The sequence below is a fragment of the Tauraco erythrolophus genome, chromosome 3, assembly GCF_009769465.1.
Source record: "Tauraco erythrolophus isolate bTauEry1 chromosome 3, bTauEry1.pri, whole genome shotgun sequence".
In the NCBI taxonomy this organism is placed as follows: Eukaryota; Metazoa; Chordata; class Aves; order Musophagiformes; family Musophagidae; genus Tauraco; species Tauraco erythrolophus.
In genome coordinates, this window is record NC_141467.1 from 61,679,193 (window position 1) to 61,705,749 (window position 26,557).

Genomic DNA, 26,557 nt, shown 5'->3' on the forward strand with positions numbered 1-26,557 from the left:
AACATAGATTCTTCCAGGTTGAGGGTTCTTTTTTTTTTTTTCCTGAGTTTCAGACAAGGCTTACTGAGATAAAGGTTTTTTTTTAATGTTCATTACTATGTGCCGCAACAGTACAACGTACTGAATATATATATATATATATTGTGTATGTATTTTTAGCTGGTAATGTATAATACACTGTACATTGCTCTTATTGCAGAATGTCACTTGTGATGAAGTTCTGCGAAACAATGCAAGAAGGGCGTGTGCCAAGAACAATGCAAGAAAGGCAATCATTGCCAAGAAAACAGTGACAGTTTCAGTCCCTATGACATATATATAAATCGCCCCTCTGCAAATCAGTGGGGAAATTGCCAGTACAACCCATAGAAATACATGCATGGAACTGCTATAGGAAAATAAAAAATTTGCTACATGGGCCCTAATGCTAAAGTACGCGTCACCAATACTTTCCAAAACCAATTGGAGCTGCTGGTTCAGAATATAATACTGAAACAGCTCTAGGGCAAGCACTTCAAGAAAATTGCCTAATTGCCAAAACTGATTATAGGACAATTGTCTGAGTAAGCAGTGTTTAGGGACTTTGAGGGCGGCAGATCCTGTACACTTTCTGTTGACTTCGCCATGTTCTTCAGCCAATTCAACATAATTGCTCCTCTTACAAGCAGACTTCGGTTCTCCGTTCTTATTTTCTGGAGGGAACAGGAAAAGATAATCTAGTAAAAAAAGAAGTACAGGTAGCAGGCTTAATAGCTTCTTTTTGCCTTCCATGCAAGCTGGTTGCAAAGGTACATGTTCAAATTATGTGTTTCTTTTTAGCTGTTTTCTTAACAACTTTGATTCTTCCTATAAATGACATCAGCAGGCTTGATGCCTCGAACTTCATTGGCTCATAAACAGAGATACTGAGCAATACTGAGCAACTGGTAAGTTGCAGGCTTCTATTTTAACATTTTATTTCTTGTGTCTATAAGAAACACATGAGGGTCTACTGACTTAAATAGACCTGATACTCTTCCAGTATCTTCACTCATCAACAGGATGTGTCTGATGTGTTAGTGTATGCTGTGAGAATCGTACAGACTCAGAAACTGAGAATGAAGTAAGGAAAATCTCACGTTAAAGCTTCTGTTGCTCCTGCCAGAAGCTCACTTCAGATGAGTTGGAAGGTAGCTTGCTCTTGTTTGAGGCTGACATTTTGTTCTCCAGAATCTCAGTTTAGTTATTTCTAAAGTTTCTAATCCCTATAGTTATGAAGTAAATTAAAACAACTCCAGATCAAGAAAGCGATGTGTGCCTGTGTTTGCGGAAAGTCTGCATAAATGATGTTGAGCACTGTAAAATATCTCCTTTGTGTCCATGTGTTGTCAGGTGTTGAGTGGCAGTCATTGAACTGAGACCACTCTGTTAACTATTTCACTGCTGATTACAATATATAAAAATGAAGATTAGTAAATATAAAGAAAAAATATTACACATGCAGACATTTTGTTTTGATCTCATCCTTAGGGAGTTTACAGAAAAGCTGTATCATTTTTCCCTCATCTTTCTTACTGGAACAGCCCACTATGCAGCAGGAAAAACTTAATGTTGGCTTTTGTTCAACCTCCACCAAGGATGAATCAATCCTATGGTGCCTGATTCAGCTCTGCAGTTACTTCTTTGTCCTAGTGACAGCTCCTTTTTTCTTCTCTGGAGGACAAAAGTAGATGTGTTATTACATTGAAGACGTTGTACACATATGGGCCACATTTTCAGCCTTTTCTGAAAACTGAAAGTTAAATTATGTACATCAGATAAAAACTTGTGAATGCATTGAGGAGTGACCAGTGGTTTGCAGGTTTTTGTGGTACAAGGTCTGACGACTAAGAAGGAAAGTTGTACTTTTGTGACCACCACAACGCATTTCTGTGAAGAAGGTCTAGAAGAACTTGCATGTTCTCCAGCTGTCATTAAGGACAGCTGCTGGTATCCTTACAATGATCCTGAGTAGTGCTGCTACTGTGGGAACAGGATAATGCTATCTAGCATGAAAAAGGATATATAAACACTACTCTACAGCTTTTTTGCCTTCATTTTCTGGAGATTAACAAAGTCATGTATTTTTACCTTGAACTACAAGTGACTGATAGTATCAGCTATACCATATCTGCTGGGTGGTTTTTTTTATTCATTTTATCCTTATATTTTTGTCTCCGTGGAATACACTTTCTGAAGTATCAAGGCACTGCATGCATTTTAAGATATATTGATAGGTTTAAGGGAAAAAGTATGATGCTTTCTGTAAAATATTCTTGACCCTGGAATTATCTATTCTTCTTAGCAAGAGAAAATAGAGCCTTGTAGAAAAGGAAGAACATGAGACATGGGAAAATGGATTCATCTTGCAACTTTTCCCAGAGGGCATTCTGTTGGACAGTTACAGTTTCATAGAAATTAAGGTCCAATTGTCTGTATATCCCTATCCATGAGGTTTTACCTAGATAGCTTATACCAAGCACAAAGACTTGAGTCAGATTGCATTTCATTTCTAAAAATACCTAACCTGGCTACATGGAGAGAATGAGATGAACTAATGGTTCATCAGTGCCCAAAGTATCAAAGAAACTGCTTAAATAAGTTACATTTCTTAAAGGAGTCTATGTATGTCTCAGTGTTTAATGTATAAAATGGGAATAGAGACATAATAATAATTTACAAGGATGTTTGAGGTTCATCTGTAGATATTGAGGAGACTTCAATTGAGAGGGTTGTTTGATAGCGTAGGCTCTATTAGCTGGAAGAGGAGTGCTTCACAAACTGGATTTACTGACACTCAGCTCATATTTGCTTAGGAGATTGTCTCAAGACAGATGAGTATGAGACATGTTTATTTTAAGTCTGCACTAAATTAGACCTTGAAAATCTTTTGGAGAATTTTTGCATGCTTGTCTAGGGTGATATGCTAGATGCCTTACATTTTTAACTAATACTGTATTTAAAATATATTTATCATAAATGTATTTACATACTATCTAGTAGAAATAACTGATTACTTAGAATAAATATTCATGATCTCAGGCACACAACTCACTCAGGATTAAGTCAGTTGTGAGCCTATTGCTGGTCTTGACATCCATATCATTGACCTTCCTACAATACCCTGCAGGTTTTCAATCCTAGCATTTGAAGTTGTAAATTTTCATCCAAATAAGCAACTGTCTCCTTTCCTGACATACCCACAGCTCTTCCTCTCTGGTGTTGTCTGCAGCCAGTTGACATCCACAGGATGTCAGAGCACATCACGGCTGAGGAGGGTTAACCTTTCAAAACTGTTTACCTCTGTATGTGACCAGTTTTTGCAGCACTGCAGTATTGTGGCACAACCTCTACGTATAGCCTTTAGATGTGTTTCTAGGAACACTTGACTTATAAATACAGTTGACAGTCTGCTAATCAAAAGCCTATATTAATCACGGAAAATTTGACACGGTGTCATGTAGGATTTGACAATTAACCTTGAAAGTTCCTGAAGTATGTTTGACATCTTTTGAAATTTTTCTGAGTAAAACCAAAATTTTTTTAAAAAGAAACATGTGGCACAATGTTCCTTTGGATTGCAGAAGATAATCATAAACAGTAAGTGGTCAATAATAATTTCTTCTCTGTCAGAATCATAAGTAGGATTTTTAAATGTTTTCTTGGTTTGCTATTTGATGTCTCAGCTGGGTCTACATTAGTGGAGCAGTTTGATATATTACTGCTTCTTCTGTTCCTCTGTATCTAGTTAATTCAGAAGAAAAGTTAGCCATGTCTCCACGTCTTTTTCTATACCCTGTGTCTTTGCCAGCAATGGTGAGATGGAGGATTGTGCTGTGTTTTGGGCAAAATGACCCTGGGACGATATGCCAGAATGTTACCTACACTGTACTTTGAATACACATTGAATGAGTACCTCTTTGCATTGGCCTGGATTTCATAGTAGGTAGTTCTACCTGCCTATGCCTATGGTTAGTTAGCATGCAGCACTTGTGCACTTAATGACAAATAGAGCAAATTCTTGTGTGACTGTGCTCAGGTCTTCAGTAGTTGGAAAGGGTCCTTACATCCATTCATGCTTACTTTACAGGGTTTAGTGAAAACCTTGGACAAGTGATAGGACAAGAGGAAATGGCCTCAAGTCGGACCCAGGATGATTCAGACTGGATGTTAGGAAAAATTTCTTCACTGAAAGGGTTGTCAAGCATTGGAACAGGCTGCCCAGGGAAGTGGTTGAGTCACCATCCCTGGAGGTACTTAAAAGATGTGTAGATGTGGTGCTTAGGGCCATGGTTTAGTGGTGGACTTGGCAGTGTTAGTTAGGTTAACCATTGGACTTCATGATCTTTAAGGTCTCTTCCAACCAAACGATTCTATGATTCTACAATTCTATGAATTAGCAATTTGTCAAAGGACTCTTGCTCTAGAAATGTGTTGGCCTCTGAACAAGAACATGTTCTCCCTCCTGGAAGGTTGTTCTAATGGTGCTTTTACCTTATGTTTGATTTTTCATTTATTATATTGTTGTTTAAGTAGGACTTTAGCAAAGAGGAAAAGTAAGTCCAGGGGTTCATGACTGACCAAATGTAGAAAAGGATATACAATATCTTAACTAACTAGACCCTCTTCGTCTGCCCAGGAAACAACAGAGCGAGACTGAACATTTAAAAGTTAGCAGAAAACTACCGTTGAAAACGTAGTTCAAGTCTTTGGGAAAGTATAATTTTCCCAGACAGGCAGGGAATATGTCCTCAGCAAGGGACTGGGTCAATGTGCCCTCAGATTACATTTCCAAAACTTTTTAGTCTTCACATTTCAAAAACTGTAGTCAGTCTTCTTTGGCAGGAAGTGCTTGAGACATCGAATCTGTTTTTGTCTCTGCACAAGCCACAGCAGCATCTGCTTCTAAAGAAGTGCCAATTGCTAATTGTGAAGTGGCATAAAGCAGTGAAGTTAGTGTTACATTGGGACATTTTTGCTAGATGCTAGCCTTGGAACAATAATTATATTTTAAGGCCCAGTTATGAGATTTATGGTAAAAACAATGAAAAAATTAGAAAAGTCCTAGGTAAATTAGGCATTTAAGATGTGCCAGTTAGACTTTTCTGGAAAATATCAACCCTGATATTAGCAGCAACCATCAGCCTACCCTTAATCAGACCAAGCAATGTAAGACTTGGGCCGGAGCACCTCTGCTATGAAGACAGGCTGAGAGAGTTGGGGCTGTTCAGCCTGGAGAAGAGAAGGCTCCGGGGTGATCTTATAGCAGCTTTCCAGTACCTAAAGGGGGCCTACAGGAAAGCTGGAGAGGGACTTTTTACAAGGGTGTGTAGTGATAGGACAAGGGGCAATGGATTTAAACTGAAAGAGGGCAGATTTAGGTTAGATATAAGAAAGAAATTCTCTACATTGAGGGTGATGAGGTACTGGAACAGGTTGCCCAGAGAAGTTGTGGATGCCCCATCCCTGGAAGTGTTCAAGGCCAGGTTGGATGAGGCTTTGGGCAACCTGGTGTAGTGGAGGATTTCCCTGCCCATGGCAGGGGGGTTGGAACTAGATGATCTTTAAGGTCCCTTGCAACCCAAACCATTCTATGATTCTATGATTCTAAGACAGTCTTTTCCTCCTGCTTCATATAGTGGGCTGCACAAGTGCTTCATATTGGCAGTGCAGAGGTCTTCTACAAAGAAAGTATAAAGACTTGGATAGCAAGAAGAAATAGCTTTGAGGTTGGTGGTTCTGAATATCCTAAGCCTGAGATCTGCGTAATTGTGTAACCCCTAACCACACTGCAAGAGGAGGAAGAGTGACTGGTGAGGGTCAATGTTACACTCTGAAGTTCAAAAGAGCTTTCCAACTTAGTTTGGAACTGGCACTGAGGATTCAACATTAAGAGTTTATTTTGAGCTGTAGTAGGGGTCTTACAGCAAACTTAATATCAACTTTTTTTTTTTTTTTTAATGTGGAGATCTTGGCCACATAGGATTTCATCTGAAGTGCTTTAATGTCTGATTCTCACTGACATCAGCAGAGTTAAGTACCTAAATACTGCCAAAGATCCAAGTTTAAGTTACATTTGAAACTAGAACCAGGACGTTTTACGAATGTCAGGTAAAATCTTTCTTATGATGGATTTAACATGACTCAAATCCTAATGTGCTGCCTTTGCACCTTGTTGTACCATGGGGTCACCATTCAGCAAACAAAAGTAAAACGTTTTACCCCTAAGGTGAAACATTGGCAAGTACTGCCAGCACAAGGAAGAGAATTGTATTAAGAAACAGCTCTTTATGTTCCTTTTCAGTAGCCTTTTCTTTCCATGTGACTGCCTGTACTGAAAGCAGTTCTGAAGAGCCCTGTTTTTCCTCGTAGAAAGACTCATAGGTGTTTTCTAGTTGCTTACAACCCATTACACCTTTGCTCCACTTTCTTTCCTCCCTCCCTCACACTCCTCTTTCTCAAACATTTAGCCTAGATGGTTTTCTGGGGCTTTGATGCTTTTTAAGTGAGGGAAGAGGCTTGCATTGCTTGGCAGACTGACCTGTTTCACAAGCACAGGCAATCACTCTCACCACAGAGCAGCCTTTAATTCACAGCCAGGGACTGCAAGAGAGCTTTCCAGCATGCAACGCTCCCCTGATGCTCTGGAAGGCGAGTGGCTGTTCCCTCCCAAGCAAAGAGCATGACTCTGGGAAAGGCAACGTGGCCACACTCCTCCAAAGCTCATCAGCTGAATCAATAGTCCTTCAAAACTGTCGGCAGCAAAGGCAAATGACAGCCACTATCAAACTGCTTCAATTTATACGGGGTTAACGTATTGGCAGACACCCTCGTTCCACTCGCCAGCTGCTTCATGGACCAAGGACCTGTATTTCCTATCACAAATATCTGGGATTATTTAAGCATTTGTCTTGAAAGGTGCAAAGGGTGCTTTGATTAATTTCATCCCAGGAAACTAAAAATGACCAAACTAATTATATTAACAATTTATTTAATTAATTGTCATATTAGCCAAGGCATGTGATGTTTTCCTTTTGGGATGTAAAGGCATCCTGTGCTGTACTGTGGATGCCTGCTGCACGCAGTCTACCTGGATTGGCATCACATTTTTCTTCAGTTGTGTTATCACACATGCCTTACAAAGTCATTTATTATACAAATTGGCTACTTCAATTCGTTTTTCTGGATGGTGTTTGCATTTTTAAAATGCAGTGTGGGGTGTTCGCTTATTAGTCAGTTTTCTTTAGCTGTCACTCAAAGTGACTGTACGACTTGATTCCCTGCTGGTTAAAAAAAAAAAAAAAAATTAACAGAGAGGCTGCCAGTCAAGTTTACCACAGTCTAACAATAGAGAAACTGCAAGCCCAGAATATTCTTCAGTTTCTGTAATTATACACTGTGCAGAGTAATAATTGTACGATAGCCTGGCATTCATTATGTGAGCTTAAGTGCTCACATTATAGACTTCTATTTTGAGGACATTATTACCATGCAGTAATAACTCTGTTCAGGTTGGTGATACCTAGCGTACCTTGGATTTTATAGAGTTAGGGAAATTTGTTAATATTCTACTTACAAATATGCCAGTAAAATAGCTGCTTGATTTCTGTTCTAAAAATGCAAAAGAATTTTTTAAAGACAAGTAGCAAATCTTTGCCTCCATTCATCTTGAATATTTCAGAAAACGTGGATTTAAGCCAATATCCTTATTTAGCCAGTGCCGCTATTAAATTGCTATTTAAACAGCAGAATGTATACCCTATGGCAACAAGTACAGAAGTACCAGATGTGACTGTGCTGGAATGTGCCATTGGCCAGAAATAATAAATTCAAGTCACAGTGTTTGATTGAATAATTGTGCTAAGTATATCAGATAAGATATTTTCAAAAGGCCCATAAGGCTTTAGCGAACCAAATTCTACTAATGATCCATAGAATTTATGCTCATAAATACTGGGTCCTCAAGTCTCTTTCAGATGAGGAAACTATTGAAATTTTACACTTCTGTAAAACTAATCTAAGAAGAATTAGTTCATCTAACAGTTATTACCAGTGAATTAGCATGAAATCCATTATAAGTTTGCTTGCACAAATGTGAAGTCTTGAACAAATCTGTCACTGCTGTGATAATTTTGTGAATGGCATCTAAGGCTGGAAACGCTCCAGGAAAATTTCTCTCATACTCACCCAAAGGCATACCAGCGTTTGTGGCAGGCATTCTCAGCATGCTCGGAAGAGTGGTTAAACAGTGTCTTGGGTGAGCACAGGCACAGAACCTCACTTGCAGTTGTAAGATGATAAACTAAGCACTTCTTGATCCAGGATGTAGAAGGCTGGTAAATCGATAAGATGGTTTTATTTATACAGCTCTTGAGAAAAGCAAATTGTGATTGTTCTGAATTGCAGTTGTTCTAGCCATGTGCTTGTAAGAATGAAATCCCTGTCACTGCCCAGTACTGTTGAAGGATAATTTAAAACCATTTTCTCTCTGTTGCTTTGACCTATTTTCAAAGCTTAGTGCTCTTGTTAGATTGAATGGAACTCAACTGGTTTCCCAAATATACAAGTTGTTTATCTTTTTGGTAATCTCGTCACTCAGAAAACAACTTTCCAAAGATCCAACTCTATGCTGGTAAGCTAACTTTTGCACAATCTGCAGGCACAGATGGTAATGCTGGCTCATGGTCGATGGTGCTCAAGTCCACTGATAAGCACAGTACCAACTCAGACAGCTAATTTGTTGTTTGACAGTTTGACCAAGGAGTCTGCTGCAAAGGGCTACTGAGGTGCCACTGAAGGCGTGTTCCTTGTGGCTGGGGTAATAGACTCTGCTTTAGAGTTCCTGGATTCTTCCTCTTGAAAAGACTTTGTATACTGATATTTCAGGCAAATCATTCAGTTCCTCTTTCCCTGGTTCATCCATCGGGAAAATGGATGTCATACTGACATTCTTCATGAGCTATTTTAAGAATGATGTAATGATTCTAGAGAATACTAAAATATTTTAAGAAAAGGTGTTAAATCTGCAAAGCATTGTTAAAATATCCCATTCACAGGAATACGCGCATTCTGGGAGCTAATATCTTGCTCAGCTTGAATAGCTTAGAGAAATACAATGGAGCTATAAGGAGAAATTTTGTCACCTTTTCAACCCAGATAAAGGAGAGGGAATCTTATACTGGGCACAGAAATAATGTGTTTTACTAAGTGAATATTAGCAGACATGTCTTTTGCACGAACATCACTCACGTTTCCTATAAGCCTCTGAGATACGCAGTTTATGAACTCTTGCAATTGCACTGAGAATAGAGTGTATTGAGGTCATGGCTGCAACTTTATCTATTTTAATGTTAAATTACGAATTTATGGATCTAGATACTCTGTGAATAGCATAAATTATTTTAATGCAGGCAGAAAGGGAATGTGACAGCAAATAATTACAAATATATTCCTGCATTCTATGGAACTTTACCTTGATTACTTGACTATTGTATTCAGGTTTTTCTCACCTCATTATGAGAAAGAGAGGCAATAAAAATGAATAGAGGCACAGGGCAGAGGTTATTCTGATGACATAATAGAGCAAGTAGGAGCGTTAGTCAGAACAGAAAAAAAGTGAATTGAAATGCCCTGGATAATGAGGACTGCTTTGGAAAAAGTAAGAAGCAATGAATACCTTTGCTTACTTGGTAGTTACTCAGACAAGCAAACCTTTGTCCTCAGTATGACATCTCATATTAAAATATGAAGCAGTTAATAAAACTAGCACTTTCTTTACAATTAACAAGAATATTAGCTTCCTATGGAATTCATTGCTTTAGGAGGATCTTTTAAAAAAACCAAGCCACCACAGTTGCTTAACAAGATTTTGAAAGAACTGACTGTTTAAAGAAAACAGAAGAGCTGACTTGGGGGGGAAGGACTGAAGAACAATGAATAGGTACAACCTGTCTGTAACTACATACAGGCTGGACATCAACATGGTGAGCTGCTGGGCCAGCCTACTGCTGAAGGAAGTGCGTATGAGAAGGTAGCTGTCTAGTTTTTACGGTGGACCACGATGCATTTGTGAACCAGACAGCTATGGTCTCAATGCCTCAGCCATCAAGGTGATGTATCTAAAAGCAGAGGCCTGGGCACCTTGTCCCCGTGCTGGGACACCTGTGAGACTGTGGAGACATCAGGTGAGGTGGGTGTTGGAAGGATGGAGACATGGCTGGGGGTTCAGAGCAGCTCTAGAGAAAATAAATACAGGGGCTGGGAATCCTGTTGAAAAGCAAGAAATATGAGGAGCATTGGGAAAAGAGTTGTTTGAAAGCCTTGTAGATGAGGTGACAGAGGAAAGGCAAGTGTTCTGGGGAACACTTGGGAGGCAGATCATGCTGAAGACTTTTAGGGGGAGAAACACTGGAAGGAACAGATGCAGAGCTGAAATAAATGAGATCCTTAAGCTATCACTTATAGCAGTTATGTTGCGAGAGGAAAAGGAAGCGTTGAGTATCTGAGAAAGCATAAATTGATTCACGCTCTTGCACTTCAATAGACCTTACTTTTCAGAAACAAAATAAGGAAAAAGTCTCTAAATAAGTTTGTACTCATATATTGTTCAAATCCTAAACAAAAACAAAACAAAGTCTCTGTGTCTCCTGTCTCCCAAGTCAGGTTAAGTTTGAAAGTAAATAATATTAATAATTTAAGCGTACTAGGTTATTGCAAGTGTTGCATTTATTCCTAAGCTAGTTTCAATGTCCCTAATAGAATGTTCCAAAATAGTCAGTAATAGTAACAGAAAAAATCAACTTCATTAGAGTATAACTAGGCGATAAAGTTCTTAGAGTTCAAATTAAATGCTAATATCTCAAAATGGAGCCTATTTTGGTATCCTAACATTAAAACTTATAGAGACAATCTACATGCATACTGAATGGATTTCTGATTAATCTGGTTTTTTTTGTTCCCACCAGTGCCTGAGAGTTTAGAGATAGTTATTTCGCATTTGCTCTAATAAGAACGTCAATTATTAAAAAAAGCTTTTGCCTATTTACTTCATCTCTCTGTGGAAGATCACTTACTCAGATCATAACACTTTGTTTTGACTATAACTGAGAATGTGAACTCTTTGAAGTATATTTCCATATTACCTTTCAAATCTTGAAATGTGATGTTTGTTTGTCATGGGATTGGTTTTAATTCTTTGTTTGGCGGACTATTTGTGGCATGGCTCAGAGGACTTTCTATGAATGCTGTTTCCAAAGGAATACCTATGATTTTAATTGATTGAGAGGGACAAATTATCTAAATGTAGGAGTAGCAAGCGTAAACTTTTTTTCTGCAGGCTGAATGAAGAATCATTCACTGTTGCACATCCAATCAACTACCAAAGTTGAAGAGAAATAGCATGTCCTCACTCCCCTCCCCCCAGTCGTGGGCACATGCTCTGTCTTGTTTCCCCTCCAAATCAGGATGATTAAGGTGGACCAGAGTGGAGGCATTTTGTTGGTGTGGTGCATTCACCAGTAGGTTCAGAGCTACTGCTTCTGAGCTTTTATCAGTTGTTGCTACTGCTGCTATTGTTGAGAAAAGGCTGGACTTCTGTATGTTTAGTGTAGTTAGGATACTAGTGTAGATTGAATGCTTTGTTATTGTTATTCTGTTTGTAAAAATGAGCCAGTGATGGAAATTGATGACTTCTTGATCATCTTCAGTGTCAGAATAAAATAACTTGCTAATCTGCTGTCACACCATATCAACAAACCAATAAATCAAAGAAATATTAGGTATACAGCTGACTGCTACTTCCCTCTTTGTATCTGCAGAGAACCTGATTTAAAGTCGCACTGCTGTAAAGCTAATACCCGTTTGTTTGCTCTTTGAGGTAGATGCTCAGTAATCTCTAAAACATAATCTGAGTCTTTGAGTTCCAGTTACAGGGCCTTCTTTGTGTTCTACTTCCAGCCTGAACTCTACTGCCTCCAGCTTGGAGGACCCTGTTGCAGATGTCTATAGACACTGAAAAATTCATTTTTAACAATATATTGGAGAAGCAGGTGGAAGTCCAGAAAAACAGAATGCCTATTAATATAATTTCATAGGTTCTCCAAACAGCAAAAAACAATGAATCCTTATTTCTTATTGGCTTCTTTTTTTCCCTAATGTAGGAATAAACACATATTGACCTCATAGCCTTCTCACACAGTGTCTCCTACTCATACTTTGGACTTAACCATTGCCCTCAAAATATCTCCAGTTTTATCTCAGATCTCCTGGATTGCCACACTGCCTGCCTTGTTCCCAGTTCTCTCTTCTGACTCTGGGTTTGGATTGATAAGAGGCAGTATCTGCTGGAGTTAGCTGAAAGTTACATCTATGCAGATTTGGCAGCTTCTGGGAACATATTTATTCACTTACTAATTGGTCCCTGGCTCTTGGAATGAAAAGGCCTGAAAGCATAAAAATGCCTGAAATTCAGGCATAAAAATACCTGAAGTCTGCTTTCCTTTCAGTGGGAACACTTCTTTGGACCCTTCTCTAGCTGCCATTTCCCCTGGGATTTACAGAACTTGGTATCTTTGAAACATGTATTTCTGCCTCAAATTCTGTTGAAATCACTTGATCATTCTTAAAAATTGCCATGGAGCAGACTGATGTGCAGACGCAGAAAGAAACAAGTCTTAAAACAATAGAAGGTGCACAGAGCTAAAAAGTAAGTATAGATTAATCTGACATTAATTCAATTTAACAGAAAGGTTACCTGTGTAACCAGCTAGCAAAGTATTAGAGGCTAGATAGGAGAATGCTGCAAACAAATGGTTTATGAATATTATGTCTTGTTACTCAGACCTGTTATCTTTCATTGGTAAGATTACAAGTTAGAATTAGGACAGCAGCTATAATGAATAACGTGTTTTGGATTTTTTTTAAGCTCATGGGACATAAAATCATATGAGATCTTGAAGTAGGAGTGAGCAGGGCTCATGTTAAGTGAACTAAAAGCTGTTTTCTAGGTGGATACCCGAATTAGGAAAGAATGAGTGAGGAAATGCTTAGCAGCACCTACCAAACACTTGTCCTTGCTCTCATCTTTTTTGACAGTATTATGAATGATGATACATAATATTTAGTGGCTGGGTTTCCAGTGACTGGTTAAGTTTTCCCAGGATTTGCACAGAGATGGGAGGGTAGTTAATAGTGCGTAGGACAGGTTACCATTGCAGGTTGATCTAAATCATATGGTCAAAATTATCACATTCAACTAATTATGTTTTAATACAGAAAAACGTATACAGAAACACAGACTATACCTACAGGGTGGGAAAAGCTCTGTCTTTAAAAACAGCAATTCAGAAGATGGCACAGCAGTTAGCAGAGAGAAGTGCTGTTTTGTGAGATTTCACTGTCGAGTTGTGGCTTCGAGCCTTATTTTGATCCATGGATGTAGAAGGAAGATGTACAGTAGACACATACCACTGTGAACATCACCAATAAGACCACTGTTAAAAGCCTGTGCCCTGTCCTGTGACTCGCACCTCATGGAGGATGGAGCTACTGAAGGAAATTCAAAGGAAGGGAACAAAATGGTCCCAGAGGCCATTCATCAACCATTTGTATATAAGGCTTTAAGGGGCTGATCATCTCAGAATATTGGGAAAAGGCTGAAGAATTCGATCGTCCTCTGTGAGTACTTCTACATTAAAAAAAATGTTTGATAACAGGAACCAGGGAAGCTTTTTTAATCATCTAGACAAGCACCAGAAATTGAAATTAGATTAATTTAATCTTTCAATGAGGTGCAATTTTTTGGCACAAACCACACATTAATATTGAAAAAGCTTTGCAGAGAAAACATTGAGTCATTATTTTTCTTGGCGTCTTCAAATTGTGTCAATTTATCTGTCTGTATGTAGTATATAAATCTAAATATACTGTACATATAAAGTGTAGACAGGTACATAATATTTACCGATCTATATCATGTGGACATATGCTAGATATATCAGAGATAGGTAGAGATATAGTTGTAGAGCTTCCTTACTGATAATGAATGGCTTTATAATGAATATTGAAGGCAAAGATATAAATATGAGATCTAAAATAATCCAAAAATGGGCATAAGGTAGGACAAGAATTAATTTCCAGAATGTCGAGAATACACTGAATATTCTTCAAATCAGTTAGTTAGACTTTGCTTCAATTTACATTATCTGCACAGTAGGTGAAAATAGAGATTTTCTTTTGGGAGAGGGGAGAGGAGGTTCGTGATTGCTTTTCCCCCAAGAGAAAAAAGATTTTATTTAATGAATTATTGTGAAAATGTATTTGAAATTTTTCAAAGTGAAAGAAACATAACAAAGAGTGAGAAGTGTAATATTTAAGTTTGATCCAGAGGAGGCTTAAGTAGCATCATGAGACAGACCAAGCTAACAGCTCCAGTTTTCCCTCTGCTAAGGCAGATTGCATAAATGCTAAATCGATTTCCTTTTCAGAGCGATACTAATTGCCTTTTGTCCCTGAGCACCATATCAGGCATTATCCTCAGCATCTCTTCAGAGCTGAAAAGCTTAGAGAAGCTTGAAAGGCAAACACAGAAAAATGCTATATATCAAATATTTCTTAGACAAATTGTGTCAAATAAGGTACTAACTTCAGAATTACTTTAATGTGCAAGTGGGAGACATATCAGTTGCTTAATGAGGCTGAAATTCATCCCCTTTCAGAAAGCCTGTGAACCACTGAAAGCCAATCTTAAATTCCTGGCTTAAGGAGATTTAAGGGGAGTAATGGCCATGCTATCTTCCTGCATGGAATCAGTTGCCAGTGACCTGGTCCCATGTTATTGATTTGTAATAAGACTTAGTATAAGGTATTTGGGATATTTTTCATGTCAAAACATGTCTTGGCTTCTAGGCTTGTCTGTGTTGGATGCTGGCCACTGTTAGTGCAATATCTAAAGAAAAAAGATCTCCGATGTATTTGAAATATTGATTTAGCCCTTCCTCCTCCAAATCCTCAACAGACATTTCTAGAGCCAATATGGTTTTCGTAGATTTCATAGATTTCTAAGTTGGAAAAGACCTTAGAGATCATCCAGCCCAACCGTCCCTAATCCCCATTAAACCATATCTCTAAGTAGTTCATACACCCTATTCTTAAACACGTCCAGGGATGCTGAGCGATACTGCTATGTGTATTTTATGATATTCAGTATCTCTTGAAAAAATTACTTAGAAGAGAGAATTTGGATCCGCCAGATATTCCTTCTGATATATTCCACCATATTGCAGCCAGTATGGTCCTTTCAAGCTGTTTTGCTTGTGGGATGCTGGTGGAAAACACATCAGAAAGCTTTGTTAATAGTAAGAACATATATCTTTCACCAGCTCATTTCATTACACTGGAGCTGTTTGAACTCCACAGAACTTTAGCCAAATCAGTGGCTGAAAACCAAGGGAAGATAATGTCAGTCTGGAAAAAAAAATGTACATTTTTAAAGTGAAGGCAAATATCCCTTGGAAGGATATTTTCTCCCTTGTTTGAAACTTTTGAATTCTTATGCTCCTGTTTTAACACAAGTATGGGATTCACTTAGTATTCATGAGGTAAAGTTCTGTGCCTTGTATTGTACACTGACTGATCGTTATTGTTCTTTCTCACTTTAACTATATATCTATATCCATGAAATACATCACCGAAGTACTGACTTTTGTGCATGTTTCACTAAAAAAAAAAAAAGAGAAGATAGTAAATTTGTTGTGACTATGTTAAATTAAAACAAACAAGTGTTGATATGTGCTTCCTTTTCCAGAATTTATACTTTTCTTACAGACATAGAAAACCTGTTATTTTAATAACTTTCCAGTCCTCCCAGGTATTAGATGCATTCTGCTCCCACATCATCAAATTAAATATCAGGAAATTATGTGTCATCTTTTATATTCTCAGACATCCATTATTTGAGGTGGCCAGAGTCTTGTAGAGTCTTAACATGTAGCAGGACACATTTCAGAGGAAGTAAGATTTACAGAAATTTGAGGTATGTTTCCATGTATCTCTGTGCAAGAGTCTTCTTCTTGTATAGTCCTGGAAGGTGCAGATAAAGCCTGGCCCCTGAAGCCTGAACATTGGTTTTTAATGACCATGTGTATGGTTTGTGCATACAAAAAATATATTGCAGTGAAATCATTGGGTATGGTGGGTTGACCTTGGATTGCAGCCAGACACCTACCCAGGTGCTCACTTACTCCCCCTCCTCAACAGCACAGAGAGAGAAAATTGGATGAAAAACTATATGGGTTCGGGCAAAGAGAGGGAGATCTCTTACCAATTACCATCACGGGCAAAGTGGACTTGACTTGTGGAAAATTAATTTAATTTATTGCCAGTTAAAATAGATGTGTATCATGAGAAACGAACACAAATTAAAACAACATCTTGCCCCCTGTGTCCTCTTTTTGCCAGTCTCAACTTCACTCCTTCATTCCTGACCCTTCTGCCTCCTCCCCTGGAGCGGCACAGGGTGATGGGGAATGGGAGTTGCAGTGTTTGTCTCTCCTGCTCCTTCCTCTTCACACTTTTCCTCTGCTTCAGCGGGAGGTCCCTCCTACGGGATACGGTTCCTCTAGGATAAACCCGAAGGGCTCTCCACAGGCTGCAGTTTCCTTCAGGAAATATCCGCGGGCTACAAGGTGGATATCTGCTCTGCCGTGGTCCTTCACAGGCTGCAGGGAAATACCTGTTCCAGAGTGGTCCTTCCCCCACACACCTGGAGCACCTCCTCCTCCTCCTTCTTCTTACACTACTGTTCTCCCTTTCTTCTTTTCCCCCCTCCTCTCCCTATCAGGTATTTTTGCCCTTTTTTTAAGTATATTTTCCCAGAGGCGCCACCATCTTGGCTGACAGGCTCAGCTGTGTTTTGCAGGGCCCAGTTAGAGCTGACTGGAAAGGGCTGGAACAGGCTGGAATGGGCTGGAACCAGCTGCGTCCAGCACGAGGCAGCCCCTGGGCTCTCCTCACGGAGATGGCCCTGTGTGTCAGCCTGCCCACTGACATTTACTGTGTACATCTTTTTTTTAAAAAAAAAAAACTTGATGAATATTTTTCCAAAGTGTTTCCAGTAAAAGAATTCCAGTTGATCTTGTTAGCAGCCATGGAGTGAAAACCTGTGTGACTGGTTCCTCCAAATCAGCAGAATGTACCAAATGAAACTTTGTCCAGAAGTTGCATGAGCAAAAGTACATAAAAGCTCAACAGAAAAATAAAGGTAAAATCACAGAACCGAGGATCGACAGAAAAACTTATGTTCTAACAAGATTCTTTATGTGTCCAGTGGACTACAACTTGTTGTCTTTCTCCTGTTGGGCAGCCGGAAGAAGTGCTACTGCTTATGCCATTGACTGTATGGAAGGTGTCCATAGGTGCAGTGCATTGGACCAAGCAGTGCAGGTGAAGCCTTCTCCCATAGATGGTGCCCTGTCTTTAGCTTAGCATTATGTTATCATAATCTTGGTTTTCCTCAAGACGTAATGACAGATTTTGTTCTGCTTGAGGTTCCTGCAGTTTCCAAATAATTCCTTGATTACTATATGCTTCTGGCAGCAACATCAAGACATCAAAAGCACTTTTTGCCAAAAAGAATGCACAAAGCATGGAAATGAGCCTGGAGTCAGTGGATATGTTTATGCTGCACATAAGATCCCAAATTACCTAACAGGCAAGGAGTATCGCTGTGAAAGTACAGAAGCCTAAGTTTAGCTTTCTAACAGGTGAGAGGATCTCACGCTGTCTTGCCAAGCCTGGCAGCACACAGACTCCATGACATACATGAGTACCTGACGCTTGTCACTGCCTGTGAAGGACTGGACGTGATTAGTGGCTAATAAGAACTCTTGAATTGTATCTTATAAATATAACATGTCTTTAGTAGAACAAGAAACTAACAGATATTAGGAAAACGTACTTGTGGCGGAGGAGAAGAGATCACCCAGGATGCTCACTCAGCTAGTAACTGGCCTTAGCTAACATATTCTGACAGTGTGACTTCAATTCAAGTATCTTAAAGAGTCAATTACTTTTACAGATTTATGAGAAGGAAGCAGAGCTTTTGATTGTTGTACCCCAAAACCCTTTCATCATTAACTGTCTGTGAAGAATGAGAGGCCTGAATTACTGACTGTTGTCTCTTGAAAGACAGGAGAGGTCCAATTTTCATGGTTCTTGTCGTCCCTGCATGCGAAGTTGACTTTCTTTATCTGTAGTAGACTTTGTTCATAGTTTCCAAGAGAACTCCTGAGATACTAAAAAGAAAATTTGGGTAGAAGACTTAGTTTAGATTTGGGTGAAAGGCAGAGGGAAACTCTTCTTGATGTTAGCTTAAAGTAAAATTATGACCATCATTCAGCTGTAAACCTGTTTAAATCTATGACCAGGATTGCTGCTCGGCAGAAGCATCTCAACAGATGTGCTAAGGTGGATGTGACCTTGAGCACCGCAAGAGGCACATCATTAGGCAAGTATCTGGTACACCCCTAAGAATCTGCTAAAGGTACATACAATAAGCCAAACTCTTGTCATTTAACTTTGGTCCTCTACACAAAGTCCAAACCATCGCTGGAAAAAATTGAGGAATAGGTAAAATGAGTAAGGTTGAAAGTAACATTTAATATACACAGTGTTTCTAGACTTCCAGGGCAAAGGTAAGTTGTTGTGGAGAACCAAATTAAAGAAACAGCTGGAATTTGTTTCACCAGAAGTATCTATCTATAGAAAGCAGCTGAAAGGAATCATGGGAGAAATTGTTCCTATATAGGCTAATGTGTTCCCTAAGCATTATGTAACACTTAGGAGAAGTAATATCAGGCATAAATCTGACTTACATTTCAACAGGGAAGAGTTCTCGTCATCCCTTATGCTGCGTTACCCCACCCAGTATGCAGTGGGAGAAAGTTAAGCCGAATGTTGGCAGATGAGCTGATGCAACCATCTATATTGCCTTGAGTATCCCCAGTGGTGAATGCAGCCTGTGGCAAACACTGGAAATATGACCTACTAAAGAGGCATCCTCAGACATTACCACTCCTGTGTTTGTGGGTAACAAACAGTTTAAGCGAAACCACAGAAGTGGAATATTTCCGCGAGGTGCCTTTTCTATCTGGGCACGATCAGATCTAGTGACCCCTAAGAAAGAATTAAAAAGCCCCTTTCTGACCTCAAGCAGCTTGTTTCAATTGCACAGAAAGCATTTGACTACGATTTCGGACGGATAATGTAAGACAAACTGGCTGTTGTGGGAAAGTAATAGGATTATCTGGCAACATACTTATGGAGAATGACCCTTGGCAACACGGCCACAAACCCTGCAGTACAGAAAGATATGTTAAGAGCAGCGTACAGCAGCTTTTAGGGGGTCAGACCTGGCTGCAGACATTAAGTTAGCAGTGCTCCCTCTTCTGAAAAAAAAGAAATGTGCTAGCAAAGACTGTATCAACAAGGATCTTTGTACATGAAATGTCCCTGACTATGAAACCTAGTGGCAGATACTTAAGGATGTGAGGACGGATTCCAGTATGGATAATTCAGAACAGAGCTTACCCCAGCAAGCCTACATGTGCAGTCATCAAGGAAGAAAATAACCCAGGTGAGGGCAAGAATTTATGCTGTTATCCCTTTAGATAATGGGAAAGCATAAAACAGTAAGCTTCATCTTTAGGTTTCATCTCACAGTATTGGTCAGGGAACGAGACCCACGAGCATGAAACACATACTGAGAAGTTGGAGACATAGTCCCTCATATGATCAAAAGCTAACCCTGAAGCATGCAAAGCGTCCTGTGTACTAAAATCACGTGTGAAAGCACGGTATGTATACCACGTCGTACATTGCCATGTTAGTGTATGGGCGTAAAAGAATTAGTGCAGAAACCCAGAGACTATTGTCAAGCTGCCTGCAAGGCCTCCACGTGAACGTCAAGCTTGTGGCTATACTTGCAGAGCAGCATGACAAAAGCTTGTGTAAATACAGTAAGCCATTTTCTGAAGCTGGAGGGATGCAGTCATGATATACCGTTTCCTACAGAATTAAGGCCTCAAGGGGAGCTACGAATGTTAGAGGTCTTTGGCTTTGGTTCAGAGAAGCACCTGAAAGCTTGGATACATATAATGTCACTTCTCCAGCTGGGTAGGAAGCTCACAAAAATAGGCTTTCTTAAAAAATATTCCATGGTCCCAGATCTCAGGCAATGTTGTCATGCCCAGATGTCCTACTGCATTTGGTATTCCTGCTTCTACATTAATTTTCTCCTGGAAATTATGAGATAAGTACAAGTTTAAAAAGGAAGATGAAGCAGCTACAGAAGCCTTGGCAGGAGTTTGGTTTCTGAAATCAGGTTGAATGTCAAGGAGCACTTTTTCTGATCAGTTCATTCATTTGCAGGGTTTTCAACTGACCTGAGGTGTTCTGTACTGATTCTATATAGGATTTATGGACTGATGTGGTTAGGAAAAAAGTAGTTTATGGACCTGAATATGCCTTTACTCTCTCAAGTACAAATCAGGAGTAAGATAAAACTAGTGTGAGAATGAGGCCCTTGTTTTTTCAGTTACACTCCAAACTAAAGTTTATATTGTGGGAGTGGGAAAAAAATACAAACTAGTAAATCATATATGCTGCTTAGACATTGAATCGCATTCCTCAAAGTTAAATAAATGGTGCGTTTTTGGGAGAACCTCAATGGAAAGGCAGAGCTATCAGCAGGATACAATTAAGCTGTGAATTGCCAAGCAGAGATGCAATATGGAAAACCCTTACCTGTTGTGAACAATTCTATTTGGATTACCCATGAACTTTTCAGTCAGATTTCTCCCAAATACAGTTGAAGAGAGCTTCATTGGTTCTCCTGTAGCTATTTGAGCTCGCTTCCCTGAAATGATATTACATTTGTGAAAGTATCTATCTCTATATACATTTCCTTTTCCCTCATGTGTGTTTCCTTTCACTGGTGAAAGTCATGTTCGTGTTTTTTATCTGGTCTTTAATGAGCTGTAGCTCGTTGCCATGTGTTATGTATTATATTTAAAGTACCAGTACAGATATGCCATGCTCTATAAAATGTAAGAACATGTCTTATATATGGAGAAATTAATCATTTCCAGGGAAGGAAGTTAAAATCATAATCCAATCAAGGCAATTCTGTTCTTTGTTTTCAGACAGGAAGATCACTATCTTAAGGACATCTGAATCTCATCTGTAATTACAAAGTTGTCGTTCCTTTATACAAATAACATAATTAAGTAATGCAAACCATGAACAGAATAAAAGAGTCTAAATTGTCTTTTTCACTCAAAACAGATTCTAATTAATTCCAGACAGAAAGTTGTCTTAATACAATGCATTATTGGCTAGTCTCACCATTGAGACTATGAAGGCTGGAGATGGGTAGGTAGACTCCCTACTAGTTGCTGTTCGGGGGTTTTCAGGTGTCCATTTTAGAAACAAACAAAAGCGTCATTTGCCTGATGCAATATGTGAAGAGATCTTTTTCCTGTGCAAAGCCTGTATTTCTTTCTTTCCTCTTCAGGACAGAACTTTAGAGACCAAATCATATAGTGCAGAAAAAATTTGAAGGTTCAGCTTTAGAAAAGGAAGAAACAGAAATATGCTTTCATGTTTCCCCAGGCCATTTTACAGAATTCATGCTTTCGTGGACTTTTAACAGTATGTAACAGATGAGCATATAATTTCTTAAGTATATATTCACTGAGAATAGCTAGTTAATCTTAATTTCCAAGATCAAGACCCTAAATACAAGACAATACACAACATTGTCAAATGCACTAGAAAGCTGCCACAGCACCTGAAGGGTCAGTGCAGAGGCTGCAGCTGAGCAAGTGGGAAAGCTGGTGCGTGTTCTTCATGAACAGTGACTCCAGAGATCACAGCCCAGTCTTCTCTGTTCATTTTTGGATGGCAAATAAACCTTCCTGACTGCGGAAGTTAAACCACCTGAATTGTTGCAAATTATTTGTTTTCCATTAGGTTTATAAGACATTCTGTTCTTTTTTCCTGGTGCCGTGCTAGTGCCTTTGAAGTTTTGTTTTGCTAGTAACAGATATTTGTTTTGGTTCTTCTTTTGAAATGCGGATAAAGAGGTGTCTACGAACACATACTCAGCAAATGCATCAGTATGTTCTAATTAATGAATTAGCCATTCAGTGCTACAATAATTCACTTTATCTCTAACCGTTCCCTGTGAATTATTTATATAGTGGCATTGCTTTATTAGCAAACTTCCATTTGCATCAATTTTACATTATTGCTCTCATTATTAATTATACTTTTAACAATTCTTCAGTGCTTAGTCTCATCAATAATGAAAAATGGATGGTGCCTATGAAGTGTTTAGCCTTATCTTATAAATTCTATATCCCTAACACCATTGTCAATAGCATGAGAATAGATACATAGTACTTTAACTGACAGTGCTTTCCTTTTGCACATTCCCTTGTGTCCTTTTCTTTCCTGTATGCCAGTATACTTGACTTTGTTCTGTAAAAGCAAAGGATATTTCCGTATTAATGACTATTTAAATAACAGAATTACATTGATATTGTACTTGCTTCTTTCTGTCCCAGACAATGACTATGAATTAATTGGCATTAGAACGTTGGAAATACCTATGAATTTTAACATTTTATTTGGAGCAGGCTGTGTGCATTATTGAATGATTTTACACCTCCTAATGCAAAACTGATGATATCTCTACAAACCTCTGGAGGAGTATGTGAGGTCATTAAAATTAGTTTTGCAAAGAAAATACATGGATTTCTCTCTCACGTTATTCTTTCCTGTACTGATAATGCTATTTTTGAGCTCTTGCTCAGAGTGGCTCATTTGTATTGAAAGATTCTTTTATCCTTTATCCTGTTCATCTACCTTTCCAAACTTTTCATTTCATAAGGGAAATGAACTGTGGTTTTTCAATACTTAAAACATTCTTACAGGAAAACGAGAATTTATGTTTTCAACTGTTAACGTCTCCAGAGATAACGGTCACTGAAAGGCAGCCCAGTGTAAATAGCAAATATACATGTCAGAAATGAAAATAACAATTTATACCATGTCTTCTCCCTGTCTTCATTGCTAATAGTTTGTTCCCTCTGTGAAGGAGGATTCCAGAAGTAATGTTGCTGTTTTGACATCCAGGCATCTGCGTGGGAAGAAAAATGATGCAGTTTTATTAAAAATTATTCCTGAAATATTGTTTGTTCTATTTTTCTGCTGATTGTTTATTGTTATTTTTATTTTTAGAACTAAGGTTTTTTAAATTCATGGATTCATGTGAGCTCACAACATAATTAGCACCCTGCCAGTGCCTGGGGGAGAAATACTGGCAAACACAATCCCTCCTGAAAGCAATGAATCCCTCTGTACTACTTACTGAGCAAAATCTTAGCATGTTAAGCCAAGTGGATTGCTTAAATAGATTTTTTTTTTTTACTTCAAAATCAGGTATTATATCCATAACCTACATTTTTCTGTTTTAAAATAAACATTTTTTGCAAAAATGCATAGGACCTTGTACTTAGTCTTAAACTTACCACTCTGTGTTAACAAAATTCACATAAAATTTATAATATTTAAGTAATATATTCTTGATGGTTAGGTTCTAAAGAAAGCTATTGAACAGGGAAAAAAAAAATATTGTCTATGCATCTAGAATCAAAGGTTGTTGAAATGATTAAACAGCTTTTAATAGCAGACAAAAGAAATGTTTTCTTCATTTCAGTTTGATTTACTTCTATAACTCGTTCAAAGTTAAGGAACTTCTTAGAGTAAGTGGAAGCATCATTATCTTTAAATAGTCTATGAATAAATTCTCAGTCTGGGATGCTGAGTATTATGAATTCATTCATTAACTGTATATAAAATTTGCTTTGGTAATAAACCAGTTTTAAGCATAAAATGTTTGCTACATTTTTACTCTGTTTAAAACATATTTAGTGCAATTTTATTTAAATAATAAATACACTTAAAAGGCTGGGGTTTTGCGTTTCAATTGAACTCCCATTTCCATCCAATGCAGCTTGATATGAGTCATAAGTAAATAAAAATTAATCTTCTAGTAAAGAAAAATTATTATTCATTTCTAAGAGAATGCTGTGTAAGTGTTAAGCATTTGAATAATTATGCTGAACTATATCACTTCTTATTTGGGAATGTAAGTTTTTTTCTGGTAGCGTAGGAAGTAACAGATTAGTTTAAAAACTAGATTTGGTTGCAAAGCAACTTTTTTTTTAAGTTTACCTACTGACAACAATCAAACTTGTGTGAGGAAAAAAGAATAAGGCATTAAAAACAAGCATAGAATGGTTTTTTTAAAAGAAATGTTTTACAGTTTTTGTATTTTGAAGTGCATAGGAATTATTTTTACAAAAATAATGTTTGAAAATCTCATGAGAAATAATTTTATATTGAATTCTTTTAGTAAAAAATATTTGACAGGTTTTCCAGAAGTATTATAGTTCAGGGCCTTATAAATAGGTAATTCTGTGATCTATGGGAGACAGAGTGGCTATATGGACATTAAGTCATAACTCCCTACTCTAGGAGCATCTATAGTCAGGTGTAGCCAGGCAGACAATTATCTATACACATCTGTTATTCAGACAATTCCTCAATAACTTCTCCAAACACTGGAGATGGAATAACACTCCCTCTCCCTCCTCTTGGGCTGACATAGTGCAGCTAATGGGATTACCTGGTTAAACACCTACATATTGTGCTTATAAGGGGAATGAAATCTCAGCAGTAGAGATCCATTCCTCAGTGGTGGATGAGCTAAAGGAGAAGTAAGAGATTTTTATTATGTGAGTGGTGAAGAGCACTTTCTAAGCAGCAAGGATCTCGCTGGTTTCAACTAAGTGCTGAGATGCTAATTATGCCTTAACTGCATCTCCTGTTTCCTCCTAGGTCTTACTGCTGCAGCATCTCTTGTATCCCTGGCTTGGGCTTTGGCTTCCTACCAAAAGGCCCTCCGTGACTCCCGTGATGACAAGAAACCCATCAGTTACATGGCTGTTATAATCCAGTTTTGCTGGCATTTCTTCACAATTGCAGCAAGGGTTATTACTTTTGCTCTGTTTGCCTCGGTTTTCCAGCTGTACTTTGGGATCTTCATCGTGCTGCACTGGTGCATCATGACCTTCTGGATCGTTCACTGCGAGACAGAGTTTTGCATCACTAAATGGGAGGAGATAGTTTTCGACATGGTTGTTGGGATAATCTATATCTTCAGTTGGTTCAATGTCAAGGAAGGAAGGACACGCTGTAGGCTTTTCATTTACTATTTTGTGATCCTTTTAGAAAACACCGCCTTGAGTGCTCTCTGGTATCTGTACAAGGCCCCACCGATCTCTGATGCATTTGCCATACCAGCACTGTGCGTAGTGTTCAGCAGCTTTTTAACAGGCATTGTTTTTATGCTAATGTACTATGCCTTCTTTCACCCCAACGGACCGAGGTTCGGGCAGTCGCCAAGCTGTGCTTGTGAGGATCCTGCCGCTGCCTTCACCCTACCCCCAGAAGTGGCAACAAACACTCTACGGTCCATCTCCAACAACCGGAGTGTCACGAGCGAGCGGGATCAAAAATTCGCGGAGAGGGATGGGTGTGTGCCTGTGTTTCAGGTGAGACCCACCGCACCGTCCACACCTTCATCCCGGCCACCAAGGATTGAGGAGTCTGTCATTAAAATCGATCTGTTCAGGAACAGGTACCCAGCGTGGGAGAGACACGTGTTGGACAGGAGCCTGAGGAAGGCGATCTTAGCGTTTGAATGTTCCCCTACTCCTCCACGGCTACAGTATAAAGATGACGCCCTCATCCAGGAGCGCTTGGAATATGAAACCACATTGTAAACAAAACAGCAACACAGCTTGAAGAAGCTCCGACGTTACGGTCCAAATTAAGGGTTGACAGTAGGGCTGTAGGAATAACTAAACTGCGTACTACAAGTAGAGCAGCAAGCTGTAGTGTTCTTAGTCTGCCTGTCCATCATGATTATCATTTGATCCACCGTGTGCAGTCTGTCTGCAGGACACTGCTATGAAAGTCTGACTGCACGGTACTTACAGTCAAACCAATAGGAAGGCTCTGACCAGAGCTTTCAACTTCAGCTGGTAGTGCATTTTATTTTAGAAATGAATGATTGATATTCACATAATCGATAGCAAAAACAAACAAACAAAAACCTTTTCAAAAATAACAAAACTGTAGCACTCTATGTTGCTGTTATGAAAACTGTTTTCTGAAAAAACAAAAACAAAAACAAAACATAGTAGTCTTCAACACTCCCATAAATCAACCATTCAGACTAGAATAGGTTTGCAAAATAGTTCTTAACTGAAAAGATACATCGTCGTGTTTGTAAGGCTGCCAATGGAAAATAAAATAAATTCTGATTAATTAGATCATAAACGTTAATATCACCAGGACTGTTTGTTTTCTGTGGAATTTCAAAGTCTTCTTAAACACAATTTAAGTTCTTTAT

At 38.6% G+C, this 26,557-nt stretch overlaps 1 protein-coding gene across 1 annotated transcript in view; it reads left to right on the plus strand.

The window, feature by feature from the left end:
* The window catches only part of XKR4 (XK related 4), a 229,674-nt gene extending 203,749 nt beyond the window's left edge, over window positions 1-25,925 (plus strand). The window contains exon 3 of the mRNA XM_086608652.1: window positions 24,979-25,925. Coding sequence (XP_086464778.1) covers window positions 24,979-25,925 — 947 coding nt within the window. The remainder of the gene's footprint in view (window positions 1-24,978) is intronic.
* The last annotated feature ends 632 nt before the right edge of the window (window positions 25,926-26,557 follow it).